At 36.4% G+C, this 18,873-nt stretch overlaps 4 protein-coding genes across 7 annotated transcripts in view; 3 read left to right on the top strand and 1 right to left on the bottom strand.

Annotated features, from left to right (window-relative positions):
• LOC106168718 (Fanconi anemia group C protein) overlaps nucleotides 1-1,515 on the bottom strand; it is an 8,006-nt gene extending 6,491 nt beyond the window's left edge. The window contains exons 1-2 of one of the 4 annotated variants that reach the window (XM_086998715.1): nucleotides 1,302-1,515; nucleotides 138-306 (exon numbers count right to left, since the gene is read on the bottom strand). In XM_086998715.1, the coding sequence (XP_086854841.1) occupies nucleotides 138-306; nucleotides 1,302-1,396 (264 nt within the window). In that variant the 5' untranslated portion in view covers nucleotides 1,397-1,515. Of the gene's footprint in view, nucleotides 1-137; nucleotides 307-1,237 lie in introns of all 4 variants that reach the window. The other 3 variants (XM_086998714.1, XM_086998717.1, XM_086998716.1) reach the window with 3 other exon arrangements.
• Nucleotides 1,516-1,741: 226 nt separating this feature from the next.
• Nucleotides 1,742-7,377, top strand: LOC106168720 (RING finger protein 11). Its single transcript, XM_013547886.2, has 3 exons — nucleotides 1,742-1,973; nucleotides 4,624-4,772; nucleotides 5,123-7,377. Exons 1-3 carry the CDS (start codon nucleotides 1,860-1,862, stop codon nucleotides 5,295-5,297), a joined length of 438 nt encoding a protein of 145 aa, XP_013403340.1. The 5' UTR covers nucleotides 1,742-1,859; the 3' UTR covers nucleotides 5,298-7,377.
• A 1,335-nt stretch (nucleotides 7,378-8,712) lies between these two features.
• On the top strand, nucleotides 8,713-15,773 carry LOC106168716 (WD repeat-containing protein 18). Its single transcript, XM_013547882.2, has 11 exons — nucleotides 8,713-8,897; nucleotides 9,622-9,813; nucleotides 12,060-12,170; nucleotides 12,353-12,486; nucleotides 12,736-12,877; nucleotides 13,133-13,276; nucleotides 13,560-13,630; nucleotides 13,842-13,966; nucleotides 14,238-14,404; nucleotides 14,595-14,645; nucleotides 15,298-15,773. Exons 1-11 carry the CDS (start codon nucleotides 8,880-8,882, stop codon nucleotides 15,445-15,447), a joined length of 1,305 nt encoding a protein of 434 aa, XP_013403336.2. The 5' UTR covers nucleotides 8,713-8,879; the 3' UTR covers nucleotides 15,448-15,773.
• Nucleotides 15,774-15,894: 121 nt separating this feature from the next.
• On the top strand, nucleotides 15,895-18,840 carry LOC106168707 (uncharacterized). Its single transcript, XM_013547867.2, has 2 exons — nucleotides 15,895-16,921; nucleotides 17,390-18,840. The coding sequence occupies exon 2, from the start codon at nucleotides 17,467-17,469 to the stop codon at nucleotides 18,655-18,657; it is 1,191 nt and encodes a 396-aa protein (XP_013403321.1). The 5' UTR covers nucleotides 15,895-16,921; nucleotides 17,390-17,466; the 3' UTR covers nucleotides 18,658-18,840.
• The last annotated feature ends 33 nt before the right edge of the window (nucleotides 18,841-18,873 follow it).

The raw sequence follows: 18,873 nt of genomic DNA, 5'->3' as shown, positions 1-18,873 counted from the left end.
CCACATTCAAAATGCAAAATACAGGCAGTATACATGTATAATACTTACACCTTTTGAAAATCAAACAAAAAATACAGGCAATATTTGCTAACATTTCTAGACAATCAAAACAAAGAATACAGACAATATTTACTAACATTCCTAGAGAAGAGTTGCTTCAGTTTTTCTCTCAGGCTGTGCAGAAAGTTGGCTGTTTCTGTTTTACTAAATGAGCGCAGTTCTTGGCCGGCATTCCACTTGATAGTTGACTGCAGCCAGGTGTTGATACAGTCTGCATCTATGTCCACAGTGCCAGACATCAATATGCTATGATACACAAAGTAATATACTGATGTTATATACTGCAAACACATGTGAACCTCCTCTCTCCTGTACCCAGCACATTGAGGTTTACTCAGATGCCTCAGATAAGGGTGTTATGAATATCTGTGCATTTTATTAAGTCTCCAAGACTTTCAAAAATATAAAACTGGGACAAAGATGTCTTTTTAAACTAAAGAATTTATTCTATTTTAGTTTAAAGAGATAATAACTGTTCATTTTGCCAAAAAAATGAACTTTCCTGTGGGTAAACAGCAATTTTCCCATACTCACCAATGGATAATGAATCCATTTCTACATTCAAAGTTAATCCCTCTTTTTTTTCAAAAGTTTTTTTTTTTTGGTAATAATCTCTGGAGAGATTATTACAGAGTATAGCCATCTATGGAGGTCATGTGGTCGGATGCCATGCACAGATATCAGATTAATTGCTATAATTGCGGTTTTTGTGGTAAAATAGAATATATTATATTTCTGTGTGTTGTTTACAATGTATTTATTGTGAAATATAGATCTCATACCAAGAGTTGTTATCCCTTAAAGTAACAGCATGGCAAATACAAAGTATCTGTCTTCATCAATTGGATTAATATTACTGGTCTTCTTTATGATTCGTAATCAACACTAATTGAAAACCCTTAACTGTACCTATAACTTACTACAAAATACAAATATAATGTTACATTTTGACTCTTCAAATCATGCACAATCCTTTCACTTTATCAAATAGCTGACACGAATTACTACATTTATCCAGTAAGATTATTCATACTTCAAAATCCGAAAAGGCTGGGTCCACATATAAATAATGGACAGATTCAAAAATATAAATTATCTTTGCACAAATGCACGCAGTGAAGCCATGCTAAGACTGCAGGAGGGACCATAAAAACCTTGACTGCAAGTCGATAATTACCTTATCTAGTTATTATATCTCGCCAAGGAAGTATTTACACACCTCGCTCACGAAGAATATTTACCATCGTTTCGCCTGCAAAAGTAAACTGTTGTATGTGCCGCCAAGGGCATTGCTTGATTCCAGCGCTAGTTTCGAAAATATATTTTGTCGCGTCATGCTATGTTGATTACAGATGTTAGTAAGGTTAGATACAATCACTATTTTGATATAATGATTTGGAAATATAAGCAATTTTCTTAGATGTTATAAAGTATAATGTTTATATACAAAACTAAGCTCATTGTTTGTTTTTGAAGATAGTCCTATTACTTAAAGGGTCAATGACGTAAATTATATCCATACGCAGATAAAATAAAAAAAATATTTCGAGATAGCATCTTAATTATGTAGTTGATATACAGTCATTATTGATATAAATATTTTTTATGATCACAAGAAATATCCACTAATTTTGTAAATATACCAAAATTCATTTTTATTGGACTGGGCCTACTTTGTTTAGGTGAAAGCAGAAAAGAGACGTGAGATGGCACAATCAATGTTTGGAAGAGCAGCTGTCTTCGGAACAGCGTAATTATGAATTGACACTACTAAGGTGCTTTATGTTAAACTTTTAAACATGGGGAATTGCTTGAAAAGCCCTACAGCAGATGACATTTCTCTCCTGAGAGGAGGCGATAGTCCGGTGGATGGACAAGATCCAACTTTGTTGGGCCCCCCTCCACCGTATCAGGTAATGAAAAGTGTCTAGACGAGACCACGACGCAGCATCCAGGATGTTTTCTTTGTTCTGTCACGCTTTGAATATTCTCACGTGAATCAAATGTATTGCCTCGTATGATGCAAAGTATATTTGTTGATAAATATTCTTTCAGGTTATCTAACATTTATATAAATTTAAGACTTAAATTCTTTTAAATAAGTCAAAATTATGCAGACGATGACATGGTAGTTTTTATGTCATGTTGGCCTTTCCTGTTTCTTTATCTATATTATGCGTAAGTCAGATCATTTGATAAACAATCAGGAACTTTTTTGAAACTCATTTAAACCAACAGAGTTTAATACTAAGATAAACCATGTGCTTGCTTTGTGTCGTGTTATCCCCAAACAGAGCATCAGTGCTAAAGTGCAAAGTTGAGATCAGCAAACAAAGCTCTGTCTCGTCAGTTATCAGGATCAATAATATAATTATGCAAATATGGTGACAGATTTAGAGATGCCTTTGTAAGATAGGATATGATGAATTCCTAACACTGACACTGATTTCAACAAAAGAAAAATATGATTGATTTGTTGCCATTTTATATGTTTACTTCCCATACTATTTTGGTCATTCTTAAACAAAGTGGATAGATTTCAAAATGATTATGTGTCATCTTTATATACTTGATTCTATCAAGACCTTTATGCCTAGTGCAGGCCTTATAGAAAATTGTCATTTGTGACTTGGTTCTTCAAATTACTGATTTCGATTGCTGAATTAATGACTTGGAACTGCAACTTAATAAACCAATCGTATCAATACGGACTCCAAGCATGGTGTTATTGTCTATGAACCACAAGTTCCCTTCACGTGCTATGTTCGTATGTGCCATAGATTATCAAGAGTGCATTACTCTTGTGTTAATCCACAGTGAAATAGTAGATTGATTCTTGCTAAAGTATATATATACAACCCACTTTACTGGGTTATGGTGTATATCTCAAGAAGTTTAACCTTTGCATTTAATTTAGTAATAGAGAAAGAGAAAAAACCTTTTAATACTTGAAATCTCATATAGTGTAAATTCTTCACAACTTCCTACTTAAATAATTGCAAATATTATACAGTAGAGAAAACCCATTACCTCACAGATTTTTAGGAGACAATAGGATGATGCTGTAAGTTGGAATTGATAGAAAGCAATATTAAATTGCAGTTCCAAGAAATAAATTTAGTGATTGGAATCACAAACGGCAATTATCATTGATGAGGCCTTTAGTAACATTTTCAAGTTTTCTAGCTAGAAAAGTCCAAGCATCAATAGTTCATCTGCTGATAAATAGAAGAAACCACTGGGGTGCTGTTTACCCAGTGCTTCTATCAACTGGGTCAATAGTCCCTCCTTGCAACCTCCTGCCTCTATATACCTATTGATTACTGGCCAATTTCTTACAGGGTCCAAGCCATTGGGTCATGATATAGTTTACCCTATTTATTTTCCTTTCATTTCAGAATGCGATTGTTTAATTATTTGTTTTAGTTAAGTGCACACCTTTAAAAATGCTGCAATGAAATTGAAGCCATTTGAAAATCCAACAAGAAAGGGGAGTTCTTTTACGTAACATTGACAAAAAGCTAAGTGTGGACTGACCTAGAAAGCAAATGGGGTATATATAACCTTAGATTTGGTGACCTTTCATTGCTTCATTTAAAGTACCTGAATTTATTGTATTTATACATTTGTAAATGCACGGTCCAAGTTTTTCCTGGTCACTATTTCCCAGAATTGACCCTCATGCAGTTTATTGTCTACTGTCACGTGTACTTAGCTTTGTGACAGATCATATCTTATCTGGTCATCTTAAGGCGCCTTTACATAAGAGATAGGTCAACCCTTCTGGTATAAAACTAACTTGGTTTTCTTTACTTGGTCACCACAAAGTGCTCAGCAAACCTAAGCCCACTAGTTCAGATAGTAGCATGCAGTGCCTAGTGAGAGAACACTGGTGTCACATGCTGTAGACTTTATCAGACAACCTCCAGGGAAGAATTGTGGTATGAGTGGGGCCAGCCCATCTCCAGTGTGAACTTGCCTCAAGTCAACCATGTGTTTGTTGCGTGGGGAAACCACATGGTTGACCAGTCATGTCTACCTTGTATAACACAATATAACACAGTGTTATTACTGATGTGGTTTGTAATATTGTGATGTTTACTGTGTTATACATGGTTGACCAGTCATGTCTACCTTGTATAACACAATGTTATTACTGATGTTGTTTGTAATATTGTAATATTCAACTGTCTCTAGTAGGTCTTGTTTATGGCAGCTTTTTATTCAGGACTTTAGAATGCCAAAGAACCTCCCCTGTGTATTTCCAGTACATTTAGTCTCTGGCAGTTATTATAATTATGCATTGAAGCTACCTGGACATTTTTGTTACTGATTGTTTTTATGATATGGGTCAAGTTTTCTCACTTTTTTATAGAATTGCAGATATTAATATGGATGTGGAAGCTGTTTTTGTTGTTTTATGTGTATATTTCTCTATGTATCCAGGAGTCAGCACCAGTGTAATACCCAGTCCCCAACATTAGCAGACCTGAGATACTAGTTAAGTATTAATATTGTTGTTGAAGCTGTTGTTGTTTTATGGGTATTTCTCTATGTATCTAGGAGTCGGCACCAGTGTATCACCCAGCTCCCAACATAAGCAGACCAGCACACCTACTGACAGAGGAAGAACAGATCAAGATAGCTCAGAGGATAGGACTGATCCAGCATTTACCTTGTGGGGAGTATGATGGAAGTAAAAAGGCCAGAGAGTAAGTGGAATGTCTTTTATCACATTTGTAATATAGCACGTTCTGTGTAATAAATATGAAAAATAATATTTGAAATGGTATCAAATGTAAATAGTCAGTAATTTTCTTAAATAGATTAATTGCAATTGTAACTGCATTTAATTCATCAAATGAAATGAAATACCCTCAGTCTGAGGATGTCATTGTAATAATTTTCTTTTTCCATAGTTCTCTTTTGTTCACTTCCCTCTGAATAGACACAAATACAGGCAGGAGCGTTTGCAAGTCATTGCAAAAATACTTGTTGAAAAAGTTGCAGAAAATATTTCAAATGTATTACAAATACTGCATAGACCTTGTCTGTATTTCAGGTGTGTTATATGTATGGGGGAGTTTTCCATTGGCGACAAGTTGCGCTACCTGCCATGTATGCACATCTATCACAAAGACTGTATAGACGATTGGTTAATGCGTTCCTTCACATGTCCATCATGTATGGAGCCAGTGGACGCAGCTCTACTCACAACATTTGATGGATCTAATTGATATATGTAGAACATAACGCAAGTGAAATGAAGGCTCTTTTTGATACATACAGGATATAACGCAAGTGTAGTTGTTGCTCCAGTGGAGACAGACATAAAATGTAAATCACCAGATTTGTATGCAGAGAACACAGCTGGTAACCACATGGGAGCCTTCATAGCAATTGTAGTTGGAAAAATAATGCATAGACCCTATTATGATATTTTATGATACAGTAATACACAAGATTTTATGCCATTCTGTATGGTGAAGTCAACCAGGAGAATGGTGGCAGTGCTGGAGGAGAAGCAGTGCTATCTTCACCTGTACACACAGACCTAGTGGGGGACAGGAACTCACAGATTACACATCTAAAAAGTGCTTGTTGTGATCTATGTTGCCATATGCTGCACTTAGACTACCACTTCTGGTGACATACACTTACTGTTACAGTGAACAGTGGCAGGCAGAACCCATATCTCTGTCCATATTTATGCTTGGGAACTGCTTTGACCTTGACACTGACTGTTCACTTGAAGATATATAACTTCATGTTTTATGCCTAGTATTAAGACTGATGTGCTATCTAGCTGGAAACTATTGATCTCGAGAAGTTATACTGTCAGTGTGACATTCAGTTGATATTTGTATTGTAGGGAAAAAATTATCAATAGGCAGGGTTGACGGGGTTGTAATTTGAACCAAAATGTGTAAGCAATAACGACAGTTTCGGGGGATTGTGAGGGGCTATTTTTAAGTTCTGTGAGCTGTATGGTTGTACTATTTTGAATAATTGATTAGATCTGCCTTCAGCACGCATCTATTGTAAAAAGGATATATATAAAGAGCAGAAATCAATTTATATGATAGGATTCCAATCTGGTGCCAGGCAGACATTTTTTCTGGGAGTCATTTATTCTGCTCAGTAGATTTGGTCTTTTTACTTTTGTCTGTTAGGTTACCAATTAAAAAACACATTATGTCAGTTGAGTTACCGTTTAAGTGATGTGTGTGTGCATGTGATTCATTGTGACAGAAAAGGAAATGGAAACCACAGTCACCACAAAGCAGGAAATTCTCCCTCTCTCTCTCTCATCTGTTTCCACATTTTAGTTTGAAGAAAGGACTTCTATCTTTGTTTATTTTGTGGTCAGCACAAAGTATGATTTGGTTTGAGATGTGCAATAGAAAGATGTAAGTCCATTTTTATTAGACTAGTATGATGTTCTGGTAAAATGTCATTATTGTGGTAAGATTTGTTTCATATTAGACAATATACTCAAAACTAGTTGATATGTGAATGGATTGATTGAAGATGCAGTATTAGTAACTGTGTTGTAAGGAAAGCTGGCTTTTACATGGATTTCATGACGGAATTCTTATAGCATCACATATTCAGGAATTGTAATTTCTTAGATTTGCTGTTCTAAAATGGACCAGCTCAACAGATGAGTGACTTGAGCTAATTGCATGCAGTGGCAAGAAAATGGGGATTTATGATTGACTTAGATGAACACTTTAGCTGGCTTTGACTGCTAAAAAACAAATTGTATACAGAAATTATAAATTTGATTAACAAAATAATCTTTTGCTTTCATAGAATGCTTTTTAAAGCTTATATAAATTATTCTAGAAGGCTGTTATTACGTTAAGTCATTGTTTAATCAAGTAATATGTATTAAGTTATTTAAGAATTGATTGATTTTCAAGTTGGAAAAAATACAAGGAAATACTTCTAATAGACTGGGAAAAATAGAAGGAAATACTTCTTAAAGACTGGACATTTATATAAAGCTGGAATTGAAATTGGTATATTTGCATTTAAATCCTTCAATACATCATAGAATACTGGAGACGGATTTATCTGGGACAAGGGATTGATAGACTTAGTTTCAGAATGTTACTCTCTATATTTTATAACAGGTCATTGTATTGTAGGAATTTGGAAACATGACAGCATTTTAAGTTACTGATTTGATTGGTGCTGGTGTATCACAGGTTGACAGCCAAAATCATGATTTTATTTCTCTTTCAGAATTATTCTGTTTGTTCAACTCTGTATACACTGTGATATTGTAATTGAATTAAAGTTTTAAAAAGAGACGAGAGTACTGTGGGTTCTTATAGTGGAAGACCTTGAAGTTTGGAACAATTATATTTTATAAAACAGTCTGAACAATGTTGTGAAATATATTCAAAGAAAATTATTGTACCACCAGCGCGGTGCTTGCAGTACATATGGTTTTAGCTCTGATCCATCTCGTCCGCCAGCTCTGCCGTATCTGCAGCCATTTCACCGTTACTGGTTCTCCTAGACTACAAGGGCCTGTGTACCCATCTCTTGGATTTTTGTCACACATAATCTCATTTCGTTCCAGTTAAATTTTAGGCTTTGTCAGTGCACGTGTCCAGGTGTGGCACTCATCACAATGAACCCTTGTCCAAAAATTGCAAAATTAAATGCTAACTTTACTAAACTGAAGGAATTATGGGAAAAATTTCTACAGATAGCTGACTAAAAGTCATAGGGACCATTAATCAGAATGAGAAGAGCTGAATGCTAGCTAGGCCACGACCTAAATATGGCATACCTACATGAAAGGAAGACCACTTAATCCTGTAATGGTCTCTCCACCTCTCACACGTCTCTCCAGACACTACACAGACCTAACCTATAATATTATAGGCAGATGTCACCCTTAGGGTCATCTTTCATCTTCATGAGTTTGGAGTCAATTGGTACATTTCCAGAAGAAGCAGCCATTAGATGCTGAAACTGAAAACTCTCTTATTCTGTAAATGCTAGTTCTAAAATGTTTTTATTTTTTTATTTATTATTATTATTATTATTTTGCCAAGTTTGAGTTCCAATTCTACTGCCATTTATTTTACTACAAATCGTATTTTAGCTATTTGAGAGACTAGAAATGAATATGAACTAGACCTTCTCAATCACTAATAAAACTGAATTAACAGACAGCACAGACATAACAAAGGTTGATGGTATTCCGTGAAGAAATGGTGAAGTTCTAGAAAAAGACTGCCAATTGCTTGCAATCTAGCGACTGTTGAGTGGTGTACGTGTAATAATAAGTCTGCCTGTAGAAAAATAGAAAAAAATTTTTAACGGAATGCCAAACAGGTATGTGTATTTGACCACCCAAAGGAGTCGAACAGGGTGCTTATGAAGTGCCCCCTTTATCTAAGTTGCCTTTGATTTTTAATGTTTTTAAAATTCAAGTATGCATCAAACATGTATTGCTAAAGCAAATGGAAGGACGTGCAAAAACAGTGTGCATTTCGTCACATATAAATATAATGAGAACATACCAAGAAACTACAATTTTAAAAATAAATGTTTATTTTTTAAAAGAGTAAAATGCATTAAAAAAATCTGGCGCTAGGTACAGGGGGGGGGGGGGGGGTCATTTCAGTATTTATGTATTGTCACTGCCCTCCAAAACTAAAGAATTTAGAAGCTCATTATTTGTTGATTTATTGTTTTTATTTATTTATTAATTTTCTTGCATAAATCACAAAGAACAAACAGCCGAGCAATGAGTCTCAGTGTATCACCTATATTTACTGCGGGACAGTTGCAAGATGGCTGCGCCCATAGAGGTAAATGTGCGACTTCTATCTTTTGTTTTATCTTTAAGTTATTTCGATGTTCATGATGTTGGTGGTTTGTCCGTTAATTAAAAACCTAGTTAGGATAGTACACAATTGTTTAGGATAGAAAAATGCGAAAAAGGATGAAAGCTGTGTCAGACGAGATAGCACAACTAAAATTTACGTAAATGTTAATACCAGTACTGCAAATGTGCAATCGATCCCCCTCCCCAATTTTTCTTACACTTTGTTAACCGTCTTTGCCATAGCTAAAATATTGTCACTTATGGATATTCCCCCCTCCCCTATAATTTTCACTTTTTCAAAGTAGTTTTTTTTTTTACATTTTCTGTTCCTCCATGTCAAAACTAACACTTTATAACTGGGATTTTATTTCTACCCCTGAGCCCTAGCACATGCTTTATTACTTAAATAGATAATTTATTAGGGCTAGGGCGTGATTATTTGTGCTACACTAAAGCAGTGGAAGGGAATAAATGTTGACTTTGACTTTGATGGACACTAATGGAGAGGTACTGGACTTGTCTTTCCATGCTGTCACCTTCCCTTACTGCCTTTGGAAATATCAGACTAAATAAGAAAGATCTATATAGTACAAATGGAGAATAAAAAGATGTCTGTAGTATGAAGAAGGCTTTTTATTTGGATGGGCTTTCTGTTTTGCAGTCAAAAATTGTCTTTTTGGCTAATTATGTTCCCTTCTTCTCCCCAGGTGATATTTACGAGTGAAGGCACAGGACAGCTGTGGAATACCTGTGTCTTGGATCTTCATTCTGGAACCACACTGGCCACCTACAAAGGTGGCACTAGTGTCCCCAGGACACTCTGTCTTCTAGCTGAACAGTACATCCTCTCTGCCGTCCACAACAAGTCACTAATACATGTCTGGTCACTTCAGAAAAGGGTCAGTGTTGTGTTTTTTAGACCTTATTAAAAATCTGTTTGTCTCTTGTTAGCATGTCAATAGGAGATGTCCGGGATAGCCTTTTTTGAACATCTGCGCAGCAGATGACGTCAAACGAGACCTGGATTGGAGCGAGATTTCACGAGAGGTGGGGTTAAAATCTGTCATTGAAACTTCTCTCGCGGTCAGGCACAAGTCTATGTTTTAGGATTGCATTGAGTAAAATTTGGCGTTGTCATGTAATTTGAGATAGAGCAACGCAATGGCGAATTGCTAATGTTGTGTCGTAGGGTGCATTGCAGATAAAATAAAGCGAGAAAACCAGGAAAATGACTATGGATGACGGACACGACTGGCGAGAGAAGTGAAGTGAAGAAAGAGAAGTTGGGCTTGATTAGATTAAAAGGACTAAATGCCGAAATATTTAAAGTACAGATCAGGTCGCAGTATTTTGTAGAAAGAAAGGGACCAACTGCAGACAACTCGCACCCTGCAGGTCACTGGCTCCATGGCATCACCGTACAGACCGTCGGGTCCGTACAGACCGTCGGTCGAGGGGCATATTAATAAGTAAGTTTTGTGTGTAGTTTACAGGACACCATGGTTTATTAATGTGATACAGCCCTAGTACTTGTGATTAATAGTCTTTTACGGTAACTATATCAGACAAATTTGCTTGTACCATTCCTATCTCCATATAACGTGTACCTGATTATGAAATACTGGTGAACCTTCCACACCTATTAAGTATACACAATGTTCAGTTGTAACATTCCATGCCGGGTGGTCAGTTATGATAATTGCAATTTGCAAGTAAGGTGGAAATTAGAGTTGGTATTTTACAACAACGTTTATCACATAATGATATATATTTCAGAAAACTAAGTGAGTTATTTTTTATTTATTTTAGAGCATGACAGACACAGCACATGTTATTGAACCAGTCAAGAACTGCGAGAGTCATGTGGTCAGGATAATCAGATGTTGAAGATTGCTCAGTGTATATTAATCTCTTATGTCCTTAGTTATTATGTTGTTTACTTAATTATATCAGGAGTCAACAGATGGCATTTTTTTCTGTGTGTCACTTACAGTATCAGGCATTTTCTTTATTACTTTAAAATGAAATATTTGGTTTTATGAATATATATATATATATGTATATAGGCCTATGTATTGTACTGCACTAGTGATTTAATGAAGAAAATTATTTTACTTGCTAGTATCATTCTTATGTTACTGTAGTGACTTTTCTTAATAACTATATGACACCTGTTTTTCATATCATTTACTTAGATCACAAATACAAGTTCGCCTGTGATGTGTTTATTTGTTGCATTTGTGTATAACTGTCAATAAAATGCAATGATTTTGTGAAAATTTCAACTTATATGTTGTCCATTTTAATACTTTCTTTTGTCATCTTTCCTGTCATTTAAGTCGGATCTGATCACAATGAAACTTACATTTTGTGAATGCTATCCATTAGTTTCTATAGCATCATTTTCATAAGTAAATAAATGAAGAAAATTAACCTTATGATCAAACTCGAGCCTTTTGAATTAGTTACTATAAATTTAGTGAAATTAAATCAAAGATGCAGGCAAGTCTAATGTTCTGATATGGCATCCATCCAATGTGTAAGTTCAGCTATTTTTCAAGTAAAGAAATCGCTGCTATACTTCCTTGTGGACTCCATATTTTAACCCCACCTCAAGGCAGATCTCGTAAAATCACGGGGAAACTTGGTCTTCTCGTTGAGAACCCGGACAGCCTCTATTAAAGGTGTTTCTTAAAAACAAGATTGTATCATTCACAACTGTATCAATATCAATCTCATTAGAACAAGGTTGTATCATTCACAACTGTATCAATCTCAATCTCATTAGAACAAGGTTGTATCATTCACAACTGTATCAATATCAATCTCATTAGAACAAGGTTGTATCATTCACAACTGTATCAATATCAATCTCATTAGAACAAGGTTGTATCATTCACAACCGTAACAATATCAATCTCATTAAAACAAGATTGTATCATTCACAACCGTAACAATATCAATCTCATTAGAACAAGATTGTATCATTCACAACCGTATCAATATCAATCTCATTTGAAAGTATGATATTTTAATATCATATTAAAATAATTTCTAAACACTAATTAATTTGTGGTTCACTTGTGTATATTTAATATTCTCTGTATACTTAATTGTGTGGTGACATTACTTTCTCTTTGATTAGGAGCAGCTCCAGTTGAAGATGGTGTGTCCAGGTAGAGTGAGTGGTCTGGCGGTCAGTCCAGAGGGCAGTTACTGTGTGGCTGCAGTAGATGAGAAGTTACACCTGTGGCAGGTAAGAAAACACAGTCACCTGTCCAGAGGGAGTAACCTGGTAGTTGTTTTCTTTCCTTTCTATTCAAGACAAATTTATCATCACATCATGTCATCTTGCTTGATATTGGACATATGACTTAAGCCATTGTTAATATATTACCAGACAGTCAGATGACCATACCTGTTATTGATATATTCCAGGTGTGTACAGGTAATCTTCTACTGGTCCTCAGCAGACATTACCAGACAGTTAGATGTATCAAGTTCACTGATGATGGCAGCCACTTTATATCTGCAGGAGAAGATCATCTTGTGCTGGTCTGGAATCTTGCAAGGTATCAGAGTTTCAAAAGATTAATTAAAGCTTTCTTATTTGGCTTAAAAACTGTTGTAAATGATGAGCAAAGTGATGTAAAGGGTAACAGGAGAATGAGGAGAGATAAGAAAAATGAGGTATTCTTAAAGACAAAACTTTTAATGGTTGCCAGTCCAAATTATTAGTGTAACTTATTTGGACACTTTAAGGCAGTACACGCAAAATGTGACATTCCATGCTGAGTGTATTTTAATCCTGCATTATCCAGCGTCCTTGCTGATGTCCAGGGGAAGAAGGTGGACCCAGTCCATGTGTGGTCAGCACACTCCCTACCGGTCACTGATGTCCACATTGGCTGTGGAGGCTGCAGGGCCAGAGTGGCCACAGCCTCACTTGACCACACTGTGAAGGTGAGATGGGCTCCATTCAGAATAGGGGGCAAACTAGTCCGGGGGTCAGATATGGCGACCCACTACAAAGCTTGCTGTCTAATCTGCTAATAGACACTGAATAGATTTCATTGGGGAAGTATTCAAGTGGGTCGGCCATATTTGACCCTCAGACTAGTTATTCCCTATTCTGAATGAGGCCATAGATATGAAGCAGACTTGTATTGCAATTATTGCTATCATTTTTATTATTATTGCTTGTATACATTTTTTCAGCTTTGGGACATAGTATCTGGTGACCTTTTGGTGTCTTTTATCTATGACTGCAGTATATTGTCTGTTGCTATGGATACAGCAGAATACAGACTGTTTGCAGGAGGTAGTAATGGGAAGATATATCAGGCTAACCTCTTTGAGAAGGTGAGCAACATACATCATGATGAGCCTCGTTTTGATATATATATAACCAACCATAGCTCTGCATAATTCATTTTGAACTTGTTTAACTTTATTCTAAGTGTGAAATCTTGATGATGGGAAGAATCAGGTTGTGCTCTACTGTCTTCTTCATTTCAGAGACACCAGAGGAAGTGAACAAACCGTGAAAGTAGTTTTGTGACATAAATATCTCAGGTGTTGGTATTTATTACAGATGAAATTTATGAATAAATAGAAAAGTGTGTTCATATCTATTTACTTGCAGCCAGTCACCAAGGAGCGTCATATTGGATCTGAGCAAGAGGAAACAAGAGGGTTGGTTTTCACAGGACACAGGTAAAGAATGGGATTTGTCCCAAAATTGCTTTTAATTGAAAAAAGTCGTAATTTTCATATTCATTGCAATACATAAGATTACACCAATGGTTGCATAAGAGTATAACATAAAATCTTGAGACAGTCAAAAATATAAAAATTTTATAAATCTTCTTTGTGAATAAAATAGTTGTAAATCTACAATTGGTATAAAATTCAACGTTTATTTTAGCAAACAAGTGACATGTTTATCTGTCAACATGGACAGCAGTTTACTAGTATCTGGATCACATGACTGTAGTGTAAAATTATGGGATATACAAAGTCGGCAATGTATCAGAACACTTGCACATAAAGGTAAGGATAGCTTTACATAGTATATTACAAACTTGTAGTCAGCTTATGATGGTAGATTGATAACATTAAAATTCCTTCTGAAAGATCTTTTTTTTTTGTGTGGTTAATTCATATTTCACTGTCATTGCTTTTTTATTTAAAATTAATTTAAACCTCCTATGTAATTCAAATTCCAAAAGTTCAGAGATTTTTTTGAACAATTTTTTTCTCCTGCTGATGTTGTAAGAAGTGTGAGCATGTGTATTTAACTTTATTTATTAATTTATTTCAGGCCCTGTAACAAACCTGGTGATATCTCCCACACCACCAGGTGTCAGCAGCAGCGAGTGGAAGACAAGCCTGCCCCTACAGCAGTTTAAAAGACAACTGTTCACAGCAGAGGACCAGGCAGAGGACCAAACTCTTCACATCAAGATAAAGAGGAGCAAGAGGGATGAGGTACCAGATCTGTGATTTTATCCAAGATAATTGAATTTGAATTCAATGGCATTATTTAAGTTACACTAATTTTTTTTTTTTACATTTGTGAACTTAAAGAATGTTTTTAATGTTGATGTAGAATACTGGTTCTGGTGTGGAATGTAGTATAACAAAATTAGATGTGCAGTTTTGAGTACTTTTTTCACAGGGGGAGAAAGGATCATCAGGCACCTTTGTGGAACACTGTTTACTAGAAGAGGTAGGCTGCCTGTCTTCAAAATTGAACTACACAGGGCATAAATGTTTGTAAAACATAGGTTTAAAGATTTGTTAACTTGTTGTTTTAAGTTCCTTGAAACTACAGAGCTGACAACATTAAAAAATAAAATTTGAGATATCTGCTATTGCACAGTTAAAACCTAGGCCTATTATTTTCAAATTAAATTTGGATTACTGATGCAGAGGTGTCTTAATTTTCGAGTATCACAAATGACTGGAAGTATGTCACTGAAGCTTGAATATCCCAGTTTGAATAAAGAACATTGTAACACATTGGTCATAACAACTGTCGCAATCTGGTGTAACACATTGGTCATCACAACTGTCACAATCTGGTGTAACACATTGGTCATCACAACTGTCACAATCTGGTGTAACACATTGCTCATCACAACTGTCACAATCTCAAGCATATCATATTGGTTATCATAACTGTCTCAATCTCTAGTGTATCACATTGGTTATCACAACTGTCATAATCTCCAGTTTATCACATTAGTCATCACAACTGTCACAATCTCTAGTGTATCACATTGGTCACTGCAACTTTCACAATCTCTATGGTAGTGAAGTATAGTGTCCCCAATGTTGACAATCTGATGTGTTAAGGCGAATGAATTTTCTTATTGCAGGGTTTACAGACATTGGGTTCTACTAAAGGAAGTAACTCAGAGGAGACCCATGAATTGAAAGCACATATTGCACAGCTCCAGACTGCCAATAAAGAGTTGTACCAGTTCACCATGAAGAATATTTTACATGATAAAGACAACTCCACATAGCCTCAAATTTAGATTGTACCATGTATGTATGTACATATGAATGTGTGTGTGTGTGTGTGTGTGTGTGTGTGTATTCAGGTATGTATGCATGTATGTATTTATTTTGTAAGGTAAATAGTTTGTAAAGGTGCTATGCAGACAGGCTGTTGATGTAGCCATTATACTTGAGAAGATGGACTGAATTTTGTTGAACTTTTTCTGTACAATGATTGAACCTTTTGGGGAGGTCTATGCAAAATATCAACACACAACTAGTTACAGATTAGACTGCATGAGGGAAGTTGCAGTCTTTTTTACTGTAAAAATTAATAAAATATTTTACTAAACTGGTTGTGTTTAGTTGCTTTTTTATTTGTATTATTGAAAAATGTTCAGGATGTAGTTATATGTTGTAACCATAGTCCGCAAAGTCTAGGTCTGGCAGACATGGGATTTCTAGAAGGATGTCACCCTGTAGGTATTCCACCCTTCTCCCCTGGATGTAGAGAAACAAGAGAAAAGGGGTCTGTTGTTGTGCTTTGGTTGCTCTCAGGTGAATTGGGGGTTAAATCTGTCATTTTGCTTTGATAAAAGGTGGGGGTAAATTTTGCCTTTTTGTCTTAGAAAGGAAAGTTGTAGACAGTTGTATTTGGTAACACCCCGGTTTTATGATATATTAAACAGAATGAAAAAGCATAAATGTAAAACATTTGGGGTACACTCTATATGCCGTCATTCTGGACATGCTGGATTAATCTATATTCCTGTGCGTGGTAAAGCCGTAGCTACAGCATCAACAATAAAGAACGATTTGACTTCTGTTTAAAGAAATTGTCTACGTGAATGTAGATGGATTGGATTAAAAATGAAGTTGTGGAAACTGATGACAGTCGCTTAATAATTCAATAATAATATGTCAAACCTGCATAAGAGGAGTCTACCTGTATTCTAGAAATCAGAAAAGGGACAAAGAAACTACTTGTTCGTAACTGTACAGGCTTGTTTACAATTTAAAACTTCTGTATAATGGCAACAGAAAGACATGAATGTTAAAAAGTTTTCATTTCATGTCATACAGCAAACATGAATAACCTGTAAGAGAAGATTACTGATCATGTCATCACCATGTATATATGATGGTGTAGAGTAAACCTGGGTTCTACTAACAAGTTTTTCGTCATTTGTCATTGCATTTGGTTTGCTTCTTGAGGGGAATTATCTCTAAACGTGTGTGTCAACATGGAATCCCGTTCACAATGTCCCCGACACTTCTGCTGCTTGTGTTTGGAATTACCCCCAGTATGGGTTGATATTAATCCCGCTCCACAAGTGGGGACACCTTTTCTCCCCGGTGTACAGGTGTACTTTGTTCACCGCTGACTGGCTCAGGTACAGGTAACTGGAGGAGCGCAGAGCCTCTGATTAAATACGGAGATATTATTCATACTAGAAACAATCTGATGGCATGTCAGAAGGCATTCAGTTCAGAGTGGAGGTAAGTAGAAATAAATACATGCTCGAGAAAAGTGAAGGAATTGCAGCTGAAATATTAATATTTAGTTGCTGGCGTATTTTTTCTTTAAGTAAAATGTAAAATATTTTCAACTTGGAAAGCAAATGGTAAAATACTAAAGAGAGCTGTAAATATTTTTATACAACTGACTTCACAGAAGTGTGTATAACGTAAGTATGTATGCTTCAATTAAAACTATGCAAGATTTTTACCAGAGTCAATTCTAAGTCAACTGTACCGCCGTGCGACCTGTAGCCTATCATGATCTCAGGTACGACGGACATTGTGGAGAGAAATTAATGCCGCATCTGAGACCTTTTATGTTTTCGAATGCACATCAAGTCATCAACAGTCCTTTGGTCAGTCTTTTTATATATATAACCCCAGGAGTTAAACGTCAAGTATCAAGGTCACCTTTGACTCAGGCTGCATCTTGGTTTTATATTTTAGGCGGCGACTAGTAAACAGCAAGGCGACGACGTGTGCTACAGACGTGACAGGACATCGCAGAAGTTTTCTCTGCCAAGATGTTGAAAAATTATTCAAAATCGACAGGATCCCAAAAGATATCGTTCAGCGAGCAGAAATCTGCCTACGAACTCATCCAGTCCCAAAAGTTGTTTAAGTGTTTTTTAGATCTGAAGAAAGACTGTCAGGCTCAGATCAAGAAGTTGGAATTGGATAAGTCTATGCTTCTGGACTCACTGCGACGCGAAGAACAAATGTTTAAGAAACGAAGGAGTAAATACGATAAGACAAGCGTGAAAACGCCTGAGATGTCAAAATTTAAACGAATGTCTTCTAATACGCGGTGCATATCGGCACCTGTGAGGGAGAACGCTGTCAAAGATTTGACTACATACGCTGCCGGTAAACGACTCATAAAACACGACACTACCGAGCGATTTGACAAGGAGTCTGCCTCCATTAAAAGGGAGCATACGCTAAGCCCTATAACAGGTACAGGTGCCTTGCGGACTTCAGATGAGAGTGATTACAGCCAAAGTGGAGACGGTCCAAGTCTTGACCACAGTGACACCAGGGACACGAGGATGTTATCACGTGATCTGAAGACGGATGTCCGGTGTTTACCAGAGACAGACACATTTTCTATTCCAAACACACGCGGGTTACTGTCAAGAAGATCACCAGACGCCAAATTAGTGCGCAGTTTTACCTGGAGACATACGAATGGCAGTAAACAAGTGGTGAGAGAGCAGGTGGAATCTTTAAAAACCCACCCACAACTCCTGATAACACCTACACGCACGTCAGGGAATTGCGCGGCGTTGAATACTGCTGGAGATAATGAGAAAGACAAAGACGTCCTTTCATTGGTGCGAAAGCACCGAAGAAGTAAAAGCGCCAGCCTGGTAAGCGCGACTAGAACGCCGGATACACATTTAACGGCACAGTTGTTACCTGCGCGCGTTCCTCCAAAAAGCGCCCAAGCGTTTCACCACACCCGTCCTGCCCGCGTCCATGATAAGAACTGGGGGGCAGCCATGAGGGAAGATCTTCTGTTAAAAGTAAAGCTTGAAAACATAGCACTACGAGAGAAGGTCCAAAACTTTGTTGACAGACAGGCGCAGAGAGTGGCAGACGGGGCTCAGCAACTGGAGGGTGACGACAAAAGGCCCACAGCAAAGAAACCGGCAGACTCAAAACAAGAAACCAAAAATTTTTCAAGTTTTCTGACTTTCACGTTTGACGACTAAATGTTTTGATGATGTGGAGTAGGATGACTGGGAAAAACATTTTATGTAAGAAATCTAATATTATTTGTGGTACTTTTATGGGAATGATTGTGGTTAAAGGCCGACTGACGCCAATAAAACCAAATTTTCGCGAACGATAGCTTTCATCTAAAAATGAGAAAATTAAAGTGTAAGATAATTACATTATGTTTCTTATGTTATGTTTTCATGATGTGA

Source organism: Lingula anatina, chromosome 1 (genome assembly GCF_051362555.1).
Source record: "Lingula anatina isolate TDL-2025a chromosome 1, LinAna3.0, whole genome shotgun sequence".
Taxonomy (NCBI): domain Eukaryota; kingdom Metazoa; phylum Brachiopoda; class Lingulata; order Lingulida; family Lingulidae; genus Lingula; species Lingula anatina.
Note: the sequence above shows the minus strand (reverse complement) of the source record. Positions and strands in the feature narration are given on the sequence as shown.

What these genes read in the sequence shown, in the direction of transcription:
- LOC106168707 (XM_013547867.2), top strand. Translation starts at nt 17,467, where the DNA reads ATGTTGAAAAATTATTCAAAATCGACAGGATCCCAAAAGATATCGTTC.
- LOC106168716 (XM_013547882.2), top strand. An exon ending in CACTTGACCACACTGTGAAG is followed by an intron (nt 12,878 to 13,132) that starts GTGAGATGGGCT and finishes ACATTTTTTCAG; the next exon opens with CTTTGGGACATAGTATCTGG. An exon ending in AACACTGTTTACTAGAAGAG is followed by an intron (nt 14,646 to 15,297) that starts GTAGGCTGCCTG and finishes TTCTTATTGCAG; the next exon opens with GGTTTACAGACATTGGGTTC.
- LOC106168720 (XM_013547886.2), top strand. Translation starts at nt 1,860, where the DNA reads ATGGGGAATTGCTTGAAAAGCCCTACAGCAGATGACATTTCTCTCCTG. An exon ending in GCCCCCCTCCACCGTATCAG is followed by an intron (nt 1,974 to 4,623) that starts GTAATGAAAAGT and finishes CTATGTATCTAG; the next exon opens with GAGTCGGCACCAGTGTATCA. An exon ending in GGAAGTAAAAAGGCCAGAGA is followed by an intron (nt 4,773 to 5,122) that starts GTAAGTGGAATG and finishes TCTGTATTTCAG; the next exon opens with GTGTGTTATATGTATGGGGG.